At 38.2% G+C, this 19179-nt stretch overlaps 1 protein-coding gene and 1 pseudogene across 1 annotated transcript; one reads left to right on the forward strand and one right to left on the reverse strand.

Moving 5' to 3' along the window:
* Positions 1 to 2373: 2373 nt before the first annotated feature.
* On the reverse strand, positions 2374 to 4853 carry LOC104218598 (photosynthetic NDH subunit of lumenal location 5, chloroplastic-like; annotated as a pseudogene).
* A 223-nt stretch (positions 4854 to 5076) lies between these two features.
* On the forward strand, positions 5077 to 6581 carry LOC138868521 (cytochrome P450 71AU50-like). The gene is made up of 3 exons (XM_070146076.1): positions 5077 to 5131; positions 5756 to 6303; positions 6480 to 6581. The coding sequence occupies exons 1-3, from the start codon at positions 5077 to 5079 to the stop codon at positions 6579 to 6581; spliced, it is 705 nt and encodes a 234-aa protein (XP_070002177.1).
* Positions 6582 to 19179: the final 12598 nt, after the last annotated feature.

Below are 19179 nucleotides of genomic sequence, written 5' to 3' on the forward strand. Positions count from 1 at the left end.
TGATATAAAGTTGTGGCCACAACCTATGCCAGCCATTTCCATATTCTGTGATAGTGAGACTACAATGTGTGTTGCTCACAATAAAATATATAATGGGAAATCGAGACATATAAGCTTGAGACATGCTTATATAAGAGAATTAATTACAAATGGAGCTATAGCTATAATATATGTGAGATCAAATAAGAATTTGGCTGATCCACTTACGAAGCCATTAGGTAGAGATGTAGTACAACAAACTTGTGGAGGGATGGGGCTGAGACCCTTAAATTAAATACAAGGAATGGGAACCCCACTTTGAGTTAGTATACACTCTAACAATATAAGTTCAATGGGTAATAACAAGTTACTTGTATTGTTTAAGCACTGATCTCCTCTTTAGGAGCCCTAATTCTATTGTACTACTTACTGTTATATGAGGAGTTAAGGAGTTGTTAAATGCTTGTTATAACAGGGGCATAAAGACAAACTCCAAAGTGCATACTGTTACATGAAGAGGTTGATTAATCTTAATGGAATTATTAATGTCTGGAGTAACAGGGACATATTAACTAATTCCACCATATGAATATTGAAGTGGTGCCGCTTCTAGCAAGATTTAAAGGGTTGATCTTGTAAATATTCATGAATTCAGGATGAGCACATGGCCGTAAACGTGGTAAAGCGAATACTGAATTTTCTAAGCTACTAGATAACACTGTGTGTGTGGTATTTTCGGTTTTGGCACAAGGATTTGTGGTTCAAATCTTAAGATACCATTAACTTCGTCAAAACTTTAATATACTTACACTAAAGGAAAGTTCAAATCTGTAAAAGATACTTTCAATTATTCACAAGTGTTATGAAGTGAAATAACAAACTAGTGGGGGATTGTAAGATAGTTTGTTATTGGCAAGTTGGAAGTTGGATTCTTCCCACATCGGAAGAAAGAAGTTCTGTGCCTGTCATGTGAAACACTCCCGGGACCGACCTTACTCGTACCGTGTTTGTTAGCCTCAGAACTGATCATTATGAAATAGCACATAACAGGCACGAGATTGTCTCAACATGCACGAGACTGACTCAACAGACACGAGATTAACTCAACAGGCACGAGATCCTAGAGTTAATTATTTATTTGAATTTTGAATTTAAAATTCGAATAAATAGTCGTGTCTGTTTGTGAAACAAGACATCTTTTCTGAAAGGGTCTATTGGTTGCCTATAAATACACAAGAATTCCAACGAAGTGGATATAGAAAATCACAAGTATTACTGCAGGCTTTGTTGTATCCTGAAGAGAATCATTTTGTATTTTCCCTAAATTAGTATACAGGCGATAACTCTTTAAGGACAGTCGATTTTCACGTCTCAAAGCTAATTTGATTATTTTATTTCTAACACTTACTAGGTGGTGCTAGCCCGTGCAAACATTACAAAAGTTGGAACAACTATTTTTTATCAGTTTTGTTTTGATATGAAATGGCAGAGAAGAGAGGAACAATTCAGTAAAATGAATTAAGTACGCACTGGATACAAAATTGGAAACAAAGTTCAATATTTTCATATCATGTACTACAAAGCTACATGAACAATCATTAATAATTTTGAAATAAAGGTTATAAGGTATGCTGATTTATGACACACCAAAAGCAGTTAGATTATCAGCAAACCAACAATTAATTTTACATAACTTTTTTTTTTACCTTGGAACCAAAAATTACTCAAAACAGTTAGAAAATTGAGTATGTCAAAATATAATCAACTGAAAACCAAAAATCCAACTTTCAAACAAACATCAAAATCACATAAAAGTCCAACAAATTACCTTGAATAAGCACTCACGCAGGAGATATGATCGCAAAAAAGAGACTTCACCTTAATAAGCTTAAGCCAGACTTAATTCAACATTACAGCAACATATGACTTGATTCAATAACTATGTCATTGATAGATCACTTGAATTCTGCTCTTCCTCACTTATTTCAATCCATAACAAAGTGCGAGGAATGATAGAGTAGCTATCTAATCCAAACAGCAAAAATGACCGAAAACAAACCAAATGAAAGCTGTAAATAGCTGCTACAGTCAGAGCATGGCCCGTTCCAGAATAAAGCAGCGAAATCAGCGAGCAGAACACACTTCTACAATCCAAATGTCAATCAAAAATTCCAGAAAATTGAAATAAAAGAGCAGAAATTCAAATAGCCTTCAAATCATTTAATTTTCAGTTTTTTCGTTTTCTTTTTGTTCTGTCCGTATTCCCCAGCAAGAAGCAGCAGATGGAGCTCAGAAAATAGCCAACTTCAGCGAAATTAAAAATAAATCGCATCAAATGGAGCTCATTTTCTGCCGCTGTTCTAGGTTCTTTTTTTTTTTTAATCCAAACAGTGGTTGTATAGAAGCAACAAGTCTATTACCATCTAGTATATTCAATGTCAACTAAACTAGCATCTGCCCAGGTTACAGGAATACAACATACTCACTACTAGCAAGAAATTTTTTACCCTGTAATTCGAAATCCTACAGAGACCCAAAAAAGGAACAGGGAAAAGCCGGGTTTTGGATGAAAACTCAGTACTGAGAATCCTCTTATATCTGGCAACGGGCCTTAACATAATAAAGTGCTTTATATTTGTATTCCCGCCTCATGCCACTGGTAGCTCACCGCAGTCACTGATGACAACCCTCTTCCTTGGACGGTCACCCCTATCGGTCTCCTGCGACTCAATCAATTTCACAATGTCCATGCTTTCTAAAACTTGCCCGAACACAACGTGCCTCTCATCAAGCCATGGGGTCTTGACAGCGCAAATGAAGAATTGGCTTCCATTGGTATTAGGGCCTGCATTAGCCATGCTAACAACTCCAGGTCCAGTATGAGTCAACTTGAAGTTTTCGTCCTTAAAGGTACGACCATATATGCTTTTACCACCGGTTCCATTTCCTTTATCGAAATCACTTCCTTGAATCATGAAATCTTTAATAACACGATGAAATGCAGAATCCTTGTAGCCAAAACCCTTCTCACCTGTGCAGAGTGCACAGAATTTTTTGTTAGAATATACTATAAGCCATGCGTATTGTTATAGTATTCTTTATGAACAATTATTTATTTACTTGTTTAAATTCAATAAAGTTTCATTTTAAATAGATCATGTGTTGGTTTGTGCGTCCATTGCTTACATAGTAGATGATTTAGTGTATAGAGTTTAGCTTATACACGGAAGATTAAATCATCGGTTCTTGTAAGACATAAAAGTTAATGTTCACAATCTAATGATGGAATTGGACAAATCATCGGAATGATTGTAGCACAAGATTAAATATAATTTATCTTGATTATGAGAATGGTTTAATTCCAACTTCTTGTGCTAGTACATTTTGTATGTATTGAACGGATCAAGTAGAGATGAGTATTTTATACTGACTTTATAAAATAATTTCTCTAGTCCATTTAATGTACTTATACTCTTAATCCTGATATAATTATTATTAGCTGTGTATGTCACTTGTTGTTTTGATTTATTAAAAGGCGAGATTCTTTCGCGAGTCAATAAGCCTGGTAAATTGGATAACAATGATATACATTGGCGAAGTAATAATTAGTTGATGGAATCCATGTCTCGATTTTGAGATTGATGATACTCCTTTATGAAAGCTTATAAGTTTTCATGTGTAAACCCGGCCGGTGGATTTTGTATCCGACACATGAAATAAGTTAAGTGTAAGTCTAAAGGAAGTAATCAATAAATTAAATAGTCAGTAATTTAATTTGATTGATTAGTATCTGAATCTTAACATGGGGAGTTAAATAAGGTTTTATGGAAGAATTTCGAAATTGAACTAAGGAGTGCAATTACGAATTTTTAGTGGAATAATTCGTAATTTATTATGATGGAAATTAGTTTCAGAATTTCGAAATTAATATCATAATAGGAAGCCTTGTTAATTAAATTCTGTGGTCCCTACTGTGCCTAAATAATAGAAAATAGTGGAAACTGTTACTTAGTGGGAAAGAAAACGTGGAAACCGTCCCTTAGTGGGAGAAGGAAACCTAACAGGTTTTGAAAACGGTTTTGACCTAAAAAACGCAGCTATATATATGGATATAAGGGCTGGACCTTTTTGACAAGATTCGGACTGCGGTTTCTACTAGAATTTTGCCCACCCAAAATTCTCCATTTTCGGTTATTGTTTGGGTAACACAGCAGAAGACTGTGGAACTCTACTGGTGTGTTTTCAACTGAGGAATTAGAGAACGATATAGATTTGTTGTGTTTACGCTTCAAGAGGTAATCCTAAAATGTGCTAGTTGTTTAGATTACATGTGAATAAGATTCTGTTATTGCTTCTGCTATGGTATATATTCCTACAATTTTCTGCTGTTTGTGGCACATCATCACCATATAATCCAATTACAATTCGCCCGGCAAGCTTTCCAACATGATTCCCAATGCTAATATCAAAATAAACTGTGTCACTTTGGATTGCACCTCGGCCGCCTGCACTGCGGCTTGAATGGACCCGGATAAAGCGCCGGTTTTTCTGAGAACCGAACGGTTCAATGAAGTAGCGAGGCGCAACGAGCCAGAAAAGAAACTTGACGATGAGAATGAAGATTTCACCAACTTAGGAGAAGCATATGTAGGGTTTGCAGCAGCTCGTGGAGCTGAGAGTGAGCCTAAATTCGAAACTGTAGCAAATGTAGCTGCCATTGTTGCCGATTTCTGTTTCTCCGTTAATGTTCAGTACTTGACTGAGTGACTCTAGAGAGAGAAAGAGAGACTGGCGTGGGAGTGGTTGGTGGAAAGTGAGGGTGCAAAGATGGGGAGGGACGGAGATGACGAGCCTCTCTGTTCTAGGTTCTTAGGGTGTAGGATATGATGGTTTGATTCTTATGGCTTGAGAAGAAAAAGAAGATGGGGGAAAATGGGAGGGGTCTGGTTTTTGGTTCTTGTTCTGAGTGAGAAAAAAATGAGGAAGAAGATCGAGAGGGTAGGACCAAGGTGAAAGCTGCGCTAGCCTTGGAAAAATCTGATATCCTCTCTTAGGTCTAGGTTTTTTTTTGTTTGTTTGTTTGTTTTTGTAATGAAAATGGAGTTTGGGCCAAGAAGGTATTGGGTATGGTATTGGGTTGGGCAAGAAAAAGGTGAATTGGGCCCTTTTTTTAGTAATTGGCCCAGGCCAAGTATTTTAAAAGAAACAAGACCTAAATATATTCTTCCTAATTTCCTTTTCTCCTTTTTTTTCTTTAATTATTTAAAATCTTGAATTAATCTATTTTTGTAGAAATTATAATTCTTTATTTATTTTTAACATTATAACAACTAATTAACTTAAAACTAAGGAAAAATACTAATTTTAAAGGCTAAAATCCAAATATGTAAAAATGACCATTTTATGTGATTTTTTGCTTAATAAAATTAATAACTACATGCAAACTGAGCCTAAGATGAAATTAAAACGTGACAATTTTTATGATTAGTAAAATTTTAAAAATGCATGAAATGCAACAAAATAAAGAAAAACTCTTAAAAATTAATTAAAATTATTTTTGGTTTATTTTTAGGAGTTATTTTCATGTAGGGCAAAAATTGGGTGCTCACATAAATTAGCCAAAAAGCATGGTCCCATAATGTCCATGCACTTTGTTCTTGTTCCTGTCATTATTTTTTCCTCTCCTCATGCTGCACAACTCTTCTTGAAAAACCATGATTTGACTTTTGCCAGCAGACCGTATAATGAAGCTTCTTAACACATGTTTTACGAATAGAGAAATCTGGTCTTAGCCAAGTACGGACTATATTGAAGAAACATGCTCAAATTGTGCACTCTGCAATTGCTAAGCAACGCCAAGATCCATCAATTTCAGCTTATGAGGAAAAAGAACTCGAAATTCTTGTGAATTTCCTCAAACAGGCTGCTTCTGAAGGCATTGTGATTGATCTTAGTGCTAAAGTTGCATCTCTTAGCGCGAACATGTCTTGTCTGATGATATTTGGGAGGAAGTACATGGACGAGGATCTTGGCGATAAGGGTTTCAAAGCTCTGATTCAAGATATACTCCACATAGCAGCAATGCCAAATTTTGTTGAATTCTTTCCCTTTCTTCGTGTTTTTGACCTCCAGAGATTTACTCGTCGTATGAAGGAATTAGCTAAGCTTTTTGATGAATTCCTGGAAAGAGTTATTTATGAACATGTTCAATACACTGAGGAGCAGAAGCAAGCAAAAGACATGGTTGATACACTGATGAGTATTATGCAATCTAAAGAAGCTGAATTCGAGTTTGATCGCCGCCATGTCAAAGCTATTTTACTGGTAATGTTCACTATAATTCCACATTTGTTTCAAAAATATTAGGCAAGTGTATTAATTTTTCTATGTGTAAAAATATTTCGCTGGCCTTCACTTAGACTGTAGAAAGCAAACTCAGCTGAAGTTTCCAATTTTCAATATGTTATGAGTTAATAACTAAAGAGTACTGATATGTGCAGGACTTGCTGATAGCTTCAATGGATACTTCATCAACAACAATCAAGAGGACTCTAATAGAACTTTTAAGGCATCCTGAAGTGATGAAAAAAATTCCAGAATGAGTTGAAACAAGTAGTTGGTAAAAACAGAATGGTGGAAGAATTATATTTAGAAAGTCTGGAGTATTTGGATATGGTCATAAAAGAAGGTTGTAGGCTCCATCCAGTTGCACCATTATTGCTTCCTCATGAGTCTATTGAAGATTGCACAGTTGATGGTTTTCATTTACCTAAAAGATCGTGACTTTTGCTTAATGTTTGGGCAATCGGGAGAGATTCAGACACTTGGATTGAGCCAGAAAAGTTCAAACTTGAGAGGTTTCAAGGAAGCAATATTGATCTCGAGGAAGAAATTATGAACTTTTACCATTTGGCTCGGGCAGAAGAGGTTGCCCTGGTTTGCAGTTAGGGCTCACCATCGTTCGTTTGGTGGTCGCACAATTGGTTCACTGCTTTGATTGGGAGCTACCAAATGGCATGCTGCCAAATGATATTGACATGACTGAAAAATCCGGATTAGTAACAGCTAGAGCTCAGCATCTAATGGCTATTCCTACTTATCGATTGCATATAAAGTAAAATGTAAATGTCAAAAAAAGTCAACGTGATGCATTGCCTTTTGTTTGAATAAGATCATGCGGGTTAGACCAAAAAAGAGGGCATTTGTTTTATTTCCTATAGTATTTTCGAACAAGTACCATTCGTATATTTCTTATAAGTTAATTTGCTTTAAGAAGCACCAGAACATAAATAACGTATCTAAGTTCAATTCATCACGAATCTCATCAATTCTTGTTTAGGTACATTTTCATTCAGAACAACCTCATAATTCACCAGGGGGTCTATGTTATGGTGGTCAATAACTTGATCTGCCATTTTCAAACTAATTCACCTCTACTTGAGAGTTAACTTCATCCATCTTCATCATTAAACATAAGTAGAACAAGGGAACGCCTAGAGTCCTCAAAAGGATAGAGTTTAATGCCTATGTATAAGAGAATGTGTTTTCCTCCACATAAATAAAGCCTCATAAATATATTCAACTATATATATATATATATATATATATATATATATATATATATATATATATAGACACACACACAGATATGAGTATAGTAGGTTAGCATTATACTTATTTTCAATTCTAAAAATTATTTGTGCTAGTACATAAAAGATAAAGACATATTTGTCTTTCACCCAAATTTCTTCTCCTTCTTATACATTTTTCCCAAGAATACCGAAATCAAACGATAGCCAACCCCACTTTTATTTTCCTTCCTTCTCCCAATTTTTACCTCTCTCAATTGTTAGATTCTTTGCTTTATTCCTAATAAATACTAGGAGTAAGTTTCTCCGATTTATTATTCGCCTGTAGTTTATTATTGGATTATTGATCTTTTACCTTTAATTTTTTGCATCGAAAAAGGAAGAATACCTTACATCCAATCATATTAACAAACCAATACTATTAGAACCTTAAGCTTTACCTCCATTAATGTTGGTCGATAGTGGAAGATGCAAAGACATTTATGCTAAATGCCGAAAAGAAGAGCATTTCACATTTCATGGTGGAGAATTGAAATGATGAACTTTGGATTGGGTGCTGAATGCTGAATTTGGAGTGAAGTATCGAGAAAACTTGAATATCTAGAAACGAATTGCAGAGACAAATAATGGGGATTGACTAAAAGATCAAGAAGTACTATATTTAATATGCTAACATTTAGTTACATATCTTTGTTACACTATAAACTTATTTAACCTTCTTATAAAGGTTATCACTTAGAGCATGTTTGGAAAGCCACCTTGGAAATGGATTTGGATGTAATTACATAGTTTGACATGTTTGTTTGGCCAAGTAAATACTTGGTCAACATGAAATTGGGTGTAATTGACGGGCGTGGGGGCGGGCACCGTGAGAATTGTGGCCTAGTTCATTCCATGGCACCGTTTAATGACTCTTCTTGTTGATATTCATGTTTCCATCATGCGATTAAGTAAAGGAGCTATAAATCAGGCTAGGTATTATGTTAGGGCTTTAAGCCAATACTGTTGGGACCCGAGTGGTCGTTTTCTTGCTATCATCTTACTGATTTTATTGATATTCTGTACTCAATCATATTCATGCATTTCATATCACTTCTCAGTCTTAGTTGTTGTTTATTTTCACATTATATCACTATTTCGGGCTAGTTTTATGGCATTTGTAAGCCCGTGATGAGACTGGAGAGTGATGACTGAGTGAGGCCGAGAGACTGATTATGAGTGACAGTGTGAGCCATATACAACACCGAGTGGTTGTGAGGTTATTATCATTATCTGGAGATAGTTCTTCTCCATAGGGCTGGTTTGCCCTTCTTCAATACTAAGTGACTGCTTCCAGAGATGTATATATTCCAGGATAGATCTTCCCTGGGCCGTATGAGCCATATATAGTACTGAGTGGACGAGCATTTGGAATTATGTGCACATGAGACACTCAGCATGGTACATTACATACAGCATGTGCATTGGCATGTAGAGTAGCAGAGTTATATTTCTTTACCATGTTCATATCTGCTCTGTTTCACTATTTTGAGCTGTCTATTTAACTGAAAGCATGCCTACATTTCTATACATTATTTCTATTATCCCTGATGAGGTTGAGTTCATCACTACCTTTCAGTCCATAGTTTGAACTCGTTACTTACTAAGTTGGTGTACTCACGTTACCCCCTGCATATTGTGTGTAGATCCAGGTACTTTCGGTCTCAATGTCATTCATTGATCGAGGTTGCAGGCTTTGGAGATTATTGAGGTATCTGCATGGCGTTCGCAGGCTTTGACCCTCCTTCTCCATTCTAGATGTGTTTCAGTTGTACTTAGTAAACATTTTAGTGGACTATGCTATTTCTCTAGATGCTCATGTACTCCGTGACACCTGGTTTTGGGCTCGTTGTATGTTATGAAATTTGCCTTATGTATTAAACAATTTACTTAAACGATGAAAGTTTTCAGCAAATGTTTTAAATTTTAGCATTGTGGTTTTGGATTAAGTTGAGTTGAGGCTGACCTAGTTTCACGATACGCGCCATCACGACGGGTTGAGTTTTGGGTCGTGACAAGTTGGTATCAGAGCCTAGGTTACATAGGTCTCATGAGTCAACAGTGGAGTCATGTGGATCGGTACGAAGATGTCTGTACTTATCTTCGAGAGGCTGTAGAACCTTTAAGAAAACTTCACATTCTTGAATTCTTGTCATACGAATCTGTTGATACTGGCAACTAAACTTCTATTATTCTATTCTCTCACAAATGGTGAGGACACACACTACCGGTCAGGATAGAGAGCTGCCAGTACCGCCAGTTGGGGCCACAAGAGGTCGGGGTCGCGGCAGAGGACGTGGCAGAGGTAGAGGTGCAGGTCGCGCCACAACTAGGGAGGCACCAATTGATTTACTAGTTGCCCTAGTTCAGGATCAGGTTCCGGGTGTAGATGCCCCAGCAGGACCATCTCAAGCACCAGCTGTGCCTATGGTTATTCCAGGTCTTCAGGAGACCTTAGCTCAAATTCTGACCGTGTGTACCTGTCTTGCTCAGGCGGTCACTGTTTCTACTACAACAGCTACTTCCTAGGCCGGGGGAGGTACTCAGACTCCCGCCACTCACACACCCGAGCAAGTTGTTCAGGGACTTCAGACATCAGGTGCACCACCAGCCCAACTGGTTGTGCCTGCTCAGGACTATGTGGTTTAAGTCATGCCTGATGATGAGCAGAATAGATTGGAGAGGTTTGGTAAATTTCAGCCTCCGACTTTCAGTGGTAGAGATGGCGAGGATGCCCAGGGTTTCTTTGACATGCGTTAGAGGATTCTTCGTACAACGTGTATTCTAGAGACCAGTCGGGTCTCGTTCACTACTTTTAAGTTCTCTGGAGCTGCCTTTACTTGGTGGGAGGCTCATGAGAGGCGTAGACCTGTTAGTGCAACGCCCCTTACCTGGCAGTAGTTCTCCATTCTCTTTCTAGAGAAGTATGTGCCACAATCTCGCAGAGAGGAGCTGTGCAGGCAGTTCGAGCAGTTGCGTCTGTGAGCACGTGATTTTTGCTTCATGGAAACTACTCCAAAAGAAATCGGAAAAGAAATAAAACAAGTTACCCCCGGGTACAATTTTGAGGATTTATGTGACATTTTGATAATTGTTCTGTCCGTAAATGCTCGCCTCGCTATAGTTAGAAAATACAAAAATACATGCTGCAGGCATTTAGGAATAATTGGTGCATTTAGGAATTAGTTAATTATACTTTGGTTGTTTAAAAGCGAAAATCACAAAATACGCATTTTTGTTGTCATCGTAATTTTATTAAAATGTTTTAATTCGTGTAATATTTGTTGTTAGGTATTAATTAATATTTGTATGTTTAATTTTGGTTTTTAGGAATTTTTGTCTAAATTATAAGAGGAAAATATCTGATTTGGGCCGAAAATTCAACTGAAAATCGGGCCCAAACCAATACAGTGACCCAGTCCAAACCAGGTCTTCCAGGGACGCCCCCCAAACGACGCCGTATGAGGCGTTTGATCTGAACCGTCCGTCTCACCTAATCCAACGCTCCCCTAGCTTTCCCCAGCACCCGACCTGTTTAAACCTTAGGCCAACCCATTCCCATTTAAGAGAGACGACGTCGTTTCCTGGTGCCAGATAGATCCTGGCCATAGATCCAACTCGATCCAACGGCCAGGATCTAATCCCTTACCCAATATATAAATCATTCATCACACCCCACGCCCCCATCCGAACACCCCCCTTCATCGTCCCAAACCCAAACCCAAACCCAGACCTCCCAAACCCTAGCCGCCCTAAGCTTCCTTCGCCTGAAACCAAGCGGCATCTACGCCGTCGGTCACCCCTCTAACACCATAGCACCTCCTTCACATCCTGAACCCAAATCTTTTATCCCCTTGCCTCGAATCATCCCCCTTCATCTCGAATCTTGATTTGAAGATTCGAACCCAACCCCGATCTATACCAACCCACCCCAGATTCATACCAGCAACTATCCTGCCCTCACTCGTGACCAAACCAAGCTTGGTTTGGTCCGAATCTACCCACAAATCCTCAAGCCCCAAATCGGACTGATTCGAACCCTAGAACACAAGAACCTTGGAATCCGGCCAGTTTAACAGAGGGTTGGGGTCTAATAGACCTTAATCGAAGTGTTCTCGGTTGAGAACACCTCGATTAAGGTCTATTCGACCCCAAAATGGGCAAATCTAGTCAAAGCTGGGGTTGTTTGTTGTTAAGCTTTCAGAGTGAGTTCCCTCTTTCTTTTCTATTTTTGTTTAAATGTTGTTTTAGTTTGTCAGCATGTTTAATTAGTTTGTTTGGTATTTCTGATATTTCCTTCCAATTTGTTCTCCGTCTTCATAAGACCTTTTATTTGGTCGATTGTTCTTCTGTTTATGTTTGAATACGTATGATAAGATGCATATTCAATTTGATTAATATCGTCGAGCAGATAATTCATATGGGTTCCCTGTGTCGTGCAAAATTGTTGAAGGCAGTTGATGCCCTATTCGTTTGTTTGTTTGATCGACTGATTATTCTATGTTATAATTAGTGTAGTCAATTAGATAAACATCGTCGATTAGTTTTATAGGACTGAATGTGCAAATATTCTGATTCGTATGGCTTCTTATGACTGATCGAATCATTGTCGTTTAGCTGATTGTTTGACATTATCTGTGAATGGTTTGTAGCTGCAATGTAATAGCTAGAGTTTAGTTTAGGGCAGCTTGAATTAGAACTTTCAGAAGTCAAAAAATTCCTTCTACTGAAGTAGGGTAATACAGTAATAATCAAGGGTTGACAAGGGTAGTTTGGGGGTGTGAAAAGAGCAGAAATGATTAGTTTAAGTGAGCTGACAATAGGGTACTGAAATAGGATTAAACTAATGTAATAGTGGGGAACCAAACTTGGTAGCATGGGGGTAATTAAATATTATAGGCTGCCCATGCCTTTGGGCAGAAAACACATGCTAAGGGGCTGTCAGGAGGATGGGCATTGGGCATTTTTGATTAGTTTAAAGGAGTTATGGGCAGAGTTGAGGGCTGGGGAAACGAGGCAGCCTGGGGCTGGCTTGTATTTAGCCTATAAATAGGCTCATTTAAGGTGGAGAAAAGGGGGTTAGACATCAGAGGTTAAAAAGGTTAGGAAATCAGAAATTAAGGCAGAACACTAAGATTTCAGAGTTTGAAAAGCTTTTAGCTGCTGTTTTACTGAACCTTCACAAGTCAGAAATAGGCTGAAAGTTGAGCTAATTTTCCAAAGCTAAAAGAGTAGTTTGAGAGAGAAATAGAGTGTTTAAAGCTGAATCTCCATATCAAGGAGTTGGAGGCTGTTTTTTTTTTCTGGGATTTTCCTTTTGTTTGTCAGAAACCAGAAATCACTGATTTTCATGTACCAATCTGCTGTGTTGGGATACTGCTGGATTCCAGTTTAGTTTTCTTGGTTCTTTACTCGCTAAAAACTATTTCAGTTGAGTGTCTTAGTTTTCTGTTTGGACTGAAAGTCTACTGGTTGTTGCTGTTGGGTTTTTTTGAAATTTCAGCTGGGCATTCTCTTAAGTTGCTGTTGAGTTTTGGTCTATTATTGGGCTGTCCCTGTTGCTGCTGTTGCTGTGTTGTTGCATACTGCCCTGCTGATCATTCCTCCTTCTTCTTTTGCTTTCCTATACCAGGTACACGACTGATAAACTGTCAATGTAAGCTGAAATTTGAGGCATGAATACAAAGAAAGTTGGAAGAGTTGAAGTTATTTCGAATCAGCTTTAGAAAAATGTATTGAAACAATAGGTCACCTGCATGATAGTTTACTTTCCCTAATAGAACTATGTGGTTAGCTGTGATGTAGTTGAACTTTTATACCTATCATTCAGTTGGAAAACTATATGTGTTGCTTATAATTGAAAGGGATTAATGTTGTAGTAGCCATGTTCTATTAATTCATTATTGTGTTTGTCAAGAAGCATGTTAGGTACCCAATAGTTCTTTCTTTAAACAAATGGTCTGTTTTAAGTTGTTAGAAATATGGTTTGATTAAGGCAAACAATACATCGCATTTCATCTTTTTCCCCCTTTATGTTTATAAATGTTAAACACATATCAAATAAGTTGAACATGCCCCATTGGAATAAGAGTGGCCCAGGCCGAATTTAACTTCATGCACATTAGGCCTGGGCCCATAACTGCCAAACGGACTACCCGTGTCGCGTCCCTCTTTCAACAAATCACGTTCGAAACTTAACTATAATAACTCATAAGTATGTAAATACAGTAGGTCCTTTCCATTTTTTAGAGACAAACAAAGATAGGAAATCATAGTTGCTTTTAGGTTTGCCATTAAATAAAAAAGAGACGAGCCTCGCCCAAATAAAACGCATAAATTGCGGGGCCCTCGTTAAATGTATATATTAAATATTTAGATTCTGGGACGGGCCGTTTAGCAAATTTCACGGCTTTTCCCCAAAGTAACAACACGCTAGTTCTTTAGGACGCGTCTTAATTAATCTTATTTTTCTTAAATTCGGGTGCGCATTTCATGCGACCCAAATCCAAATCCCAAAACATTGAATAAAAATGTGTTCCGGATTGCGGGTGCATTTCATGTGACGCCATCCAAAGACATATTTTAAGCGATGTTCACATTCTTTTAAAATATAATAATAAAAGCGGTAAAGAGTTAAAACTTGCACATGAGCGCATAATTATATAAAATCAGATAAACAAGCCGAATATGACAGTTGAGCGATCGTGCTAGAACCACGGAACTCGGGAATGCCTAACACCTTCTCCCGGGTTAACAGAATTCCTTATCCGGATTTCTGGTTCGCGGACTGTAATACAGAGTCATTCTTTTCCTTGATTCGGGATTAAATTGGTGACTTGGGACACCCTAAATCTCCCAAGTGGAGACTCTGAAATAAACAAACAAATCCCGTTTCGATTGTCCTTTAATTGGAAAAACTCCTTCATTCCTCGTGGGGGGCGGAAAAAGGAGGTGTGACAGCTCTGGCGACTCTGCTGGCGAGAATAACCCAGAACCACTGGTTCAGGGTTAGAAATTCGAGCTTATATAAATTGTTATATTTGGTTTTATCTGATTTTGTTACATGTTTTGGCTCAATGTGTTAATTGGTTGCCTTTTACCGCTTTGATATTACGTGAACTGTATATAAACTGTGCCGAAACCCATCTCCTCTCTGAGTCTTCTGAATCATGAAGAAGGGTGTACTTCGTACGACTTCTTTTCTGTATAGTGTCAAATCCCAATTTAGAACGAGGTTCGGACAAGTTGCTAAGCCGGTGAAGCTTCTGTATTCCCGGTACGCTGCCCCCCCTCGGCTCGAGCTGTCCGCTCGGGTAAGCCAGGTCTAGAACAAACACCCAGGTTCTGAACCTAGTATAACAAAGCCACATGCCGGATCCCTAGTAGGAACGTTTATTTGCATCATGTGCATTTGACTTAGGGGACTCAACACAGGGGTTGGGTCCGTCTAGGAATAGCAACCTGAAATAGAAAAGACCATCCTGCTTCATACTGTGTGCTTTATGTATTTACTTTTTTCAGACTTGCATGCTGACCGGCTTCGAAAAATCGGGAATATTGGAGAATTGCGAAAAAGAGGGAAGTAACTGTGTAGAGAGTTAATTACCTATTTTAGAAAAAAAAAACCAATGCCCCAAATACTGGAGAAATTCTGCCGAAATTTTGGGAAAAATGAAAAAAAGAAAAATATTTTTTTTATATAGTTTGTTTCACTCAAAAAAGCAAAAGAAAAAATAGAAAATGAGTCCTTTATTTTTAAGTTGAAGAATAGGTTGGTCATTTTGTTGAAACGAAAAGAAAAAAAATCTTCACTTTGTCTTGTTTTCAAAATAAAGAAAAAAGAAGAAAAAGAAAAATAGTTTGTCTTGCCATGAAAAATGAAAATGAAAAAAGAGTATTGTTTTTAAAATGGTTTTTGTTTATTTATTTATTTATTTATGAAAATGCCAAAAATAAAAATAAAAAGAGTCTTGCGTTGAACGTGGTTTTATTATTTGTTGCAATATATATATATATATATATATATATATATATATATATATATATATATATATATAAATCCAAAAAGTAGTTTTATTTATTTCCTTTCTAGAAAAGTTTTTTTTAGACCCCCAATTTTCAAGAAAAATCCAAAAATATTTTTCATTATTAATGCCTTTAGAAAGTCTTTTTAATTGTTTAAAAAAAATAATATTTTCTTTTAATTTCTCCCAAAAAATCCGAAAATATTTTCATTCTTTTTTCAAAATTGAAAAGAAAATTCAAAATTCAAAAATATTTTTTAGAAGCATTTCTTTATTCCAAAAATATTTTCTTTCTTCTTTAGAAGTTTCTCTTTTAAAATTCAATTTTTTTTTTAAATCTTGCTCTTTAGAAATCCTTCCTTGCAAAAATGCTCCCTTTCTTCTTTATAAGTCTTTCCTTCAAAAAATAAATAAAAATAAAAATAAAAAAGGGGGTTAGTTTATTTACTTTATTCATGATGTCCCGAACTACGCGGGTTTGATTCTCACCGGATGTGAGATATGTAGGCAACCCTCATCGGGTCCAACTTCCCATTTTGCTAAAATAGCCAAAAACAAATAATAAAAAAAAAAGAAAACAAAAACAAAAAACAAAAAAAAAACATGTCAAAATTTTTCGGGTGATGTCGAACCTCCCCTTTTGCAAAAAATAGCAATATATATATATATATATATATATATATATATATATGTCAAATTTTAATTTCATCATAAAGAAGTCGGGTGACACTGTTTTGTCAAGACATAGCCGAATGTTCCCGAAAGGGACGCCGGAAGGTTGACTTTGCATAAACAGCCACCTTTTGGGTCATGTTTAAGATTTGGTCCAGTTGACCCACACAACCTTAAAATCTTCGTCCCCGAGGCGTTGAAAGGCCGTGTTTTCAACTTGAGTTTTCCATTTTGAAAAACGATAAAAAGAGTCATAAATAAGTCGGGTGATGCTGTTTTTGTCAAAAATAGCCGAATGTTCCCGAAAGGGACGCTGGAAGGCTGACTTTGTATAAACAGCCACCTTCGGTCATTTTTTAGGACTTTGGTCCAGTTGACCCACACAGCCTTAAAAATCTTCGTCCCCGAGGCGCTGAAGGACCGTGTTTGCAACACCAGGTTTTACTGTAATTTGAGTCAGTAGTCAGGTGAATACCGTTTGGATTTTTAGTCAAAAATAAGCCGAGCCAGCTTCGGCCGCGTCTTAAACCGTTCTTGCCGAAATAAGTATCTTTCAGTTGTCGAAAGGCTATTTTCGTAAAAGAACGAACAAGTTTGTAAAGTGTCATAAAATAATCCTCCCCGGCCTCAAAATTCATGTGAAATTTGGAAGGGGCCACATTTGCAAAAATAACCGTTTGGTTGCATTTGTTAAACGGAGAAAGGGAGCTGGCCTTTTGTTTTTGAGTTTATAAATCTTTTGATTAGAATATGTGGGTTGTTTGATTTTCAAGTTTGTAGGTCATCTTTAAACCTTTGAAACCCAGTTTGTTTTATTATGAAAATTGATAAAGAAAAAAAATGTTTCATTGTTGTTACCTTTCATTTTGGCAGAACTACGCCCGGTCTGATTCACGTAGGGACGTGATACGTAGGCAATCCACATAAGATTTGACCGCCACTAAAAAGAAAGGAAAAGAAAAAAAAGAGAAAGAAAGAAAAGGAAAAGAGAGGAAAAAAGAGAAAGAAAAGGAAAGAATAATGGAAAGAAATACAGGGGTTCCCAAAGCACTTTAAAGGTGCAAATAAGCAAGCCGGGATGATGCATGCGTTTGAAGCAAAACATGTTAGAAATGGTTAACTGCCTAGGAGCATTGCATCCCCAATGTGCTATTATCAAATCTGTTAAACTCTAACGCTAACAAGTTTGTTGTTTTCCACAAATACCAGACAGTTAGTTGTTAAAGCATTCTGGCAAGACACCCTTATCAAACCAGATCCAAAGGACCAGTACCAACAAGCATGACTACTTCAGAAAATAGTACCGAGGAAGAAAGACCGGTAAACTAGTTGTTGAAAGAAGCGATGGAGAAGATAGAAAGGATGGGATTGGAGATGAATGCAATGCAGTTAGCTTTGGCCAAAGCACAAAAGATCCCTGAACCACTAGGGCATATGCCGGAATACCCTCACTCTAGCCCTTCAACAAGCCTCCCGAATCACCGCTATCATCCAGAGAGAAGCCCCCATGATTCCCAAGCTCCACCACCCCATCAACCTCTCCCAACACCAAATGTTCCCACTTTTATGGGACCCACATCAGCCACCCTACAAAGATCAACCAGCGAGCCGTTGTTTCAGGCTCACGACACGCAATACTATCCCCCTGAACCCACATTCAATGCACCAGAACCCCATACCTACAATCCGCACTTGGAGGTACCAGCGGAGATTGAAAAACCGGTTAAGGTCCCAAAGCAAGATGAGGTAATGAGGAAGTTTAAAAGCCTGGAGCAATCCTTCAGGAGCCTGCATGGATTGGGCAACCAGGTCAGCGTGGCCTACAAGGATCTATGCCCTTTCCCGGACGTCCAACTCCCGGCTGGGTTCAAGATGCCTAAGTTTGATTTATATGAAGGGCACGGTGATCCCATGGCACATTTGCGGGGCTTTTGTAGCAAAATGAGAGGGGCAGGCAGCAAAGATGAGCTACTGATAGCTTATTTCGGTCAAAGCTTGAGTGGATCGGCATTGGAATGGTATACCAGGTAGGATTCCAGCAGATGGTACACTTGGGATGATCTAGCGCAGGCTTTCGCGGGTCACTTTCAATACAATCTCAAGATAGTCCCTGACCGTCTCACATTGCTGAGGACCGAAAAGAAGCCTGGGGAAAGCTTTCGTGAGTTTGGTTTTCGCTGGAGAGAACAGGCAGCCAGAGTTGATCTTCCCATGAGAGAGGGAGAAATGGTGGACTACTTCCTGCAAACGCTGGATCCAACTTACTTTGGTCACTTGGTGACAACGGTTGGAAAATCCTTCAATGATGTAGTAAAGATAGGGGTCATAATAGATGAGGGACTGAGATCTGATAAAATCCTGAATTACTCAGCGCTCAAGGCAACGACCCAGGCTATTCAAAGCGGCACGGGAGGTGCGCTGGGAAGGAAGAAGAAAGAAGAAGTCGCCACGGTTGAGGCAGGCTGTTGGTCCAGGTCCGGCAAACCATACTACAGCCAACCCAGACCCCACAGGCCAAATTATCCATACATCCCGCCACAACATTACTATCCACCTCAGGAACCACACTTCTCCGTACACCAAGCCCAAACATACACTCAGCCTCCGGTTCGCCCGCAATGGCGTGCGCCGGCTCCCTAAAACATATATGCACCACCACAAAACACCTACCCTCCACCACAAAATACCTATCCTCCACCAAGGGTATACAGAAACCCTCCGGGGGCGGGTTTTCGAGGAAATCAAGCTGCTAGAAATGACAGGCTACAGAGACATAAAGATTTTACTAAGTTGGGAGAAACCTACACCGCCTTGTTCCACAAATTGAGGCAATTAGGTTTGGTGAGTCCTGTCGAGCCTAGAGGACCAAATCCCCC

This window comes from Nicotiana sylvestris, chromosome 5 (genome assembly GCF_000393655.2).
Source record: "Nicotiana sylvestris chromosome 5, ASM39365v2, whole genome shotgun sequence".
Lineage (NCBI taxonomy): Eukaryota > Viridiplantae > Streptophyta > Magnoliopsida > Solanales > Solanaceae > Nicotiana > Nicotiana sylvestris.

Bases quoted from the DNA above. Each gene is read 5' to 3' on its own strand.
- LOC138868521 (XM_070146076.1), top strand. From the start codon at position 5,077: ATGGAGTTTGGGCCAAGAAGGTATTGGGTATGGTATTGGGTTGGGCAA. The intron at 5,132-5,755 runs GTGAATTGGGCC...TTTTACGAATAG, and splicing joins TTGGGTTGGGCAAGAAAAAG to AGAAATCTGGTCTTAGCCAA. The intron at 6,304-6,479 runs GTAATGTTCACT...TGATATGTGCAG, and splicing joins ATGTCAAAGCTATTTTACTG to GACTTGCTGATAGCTTCAAT.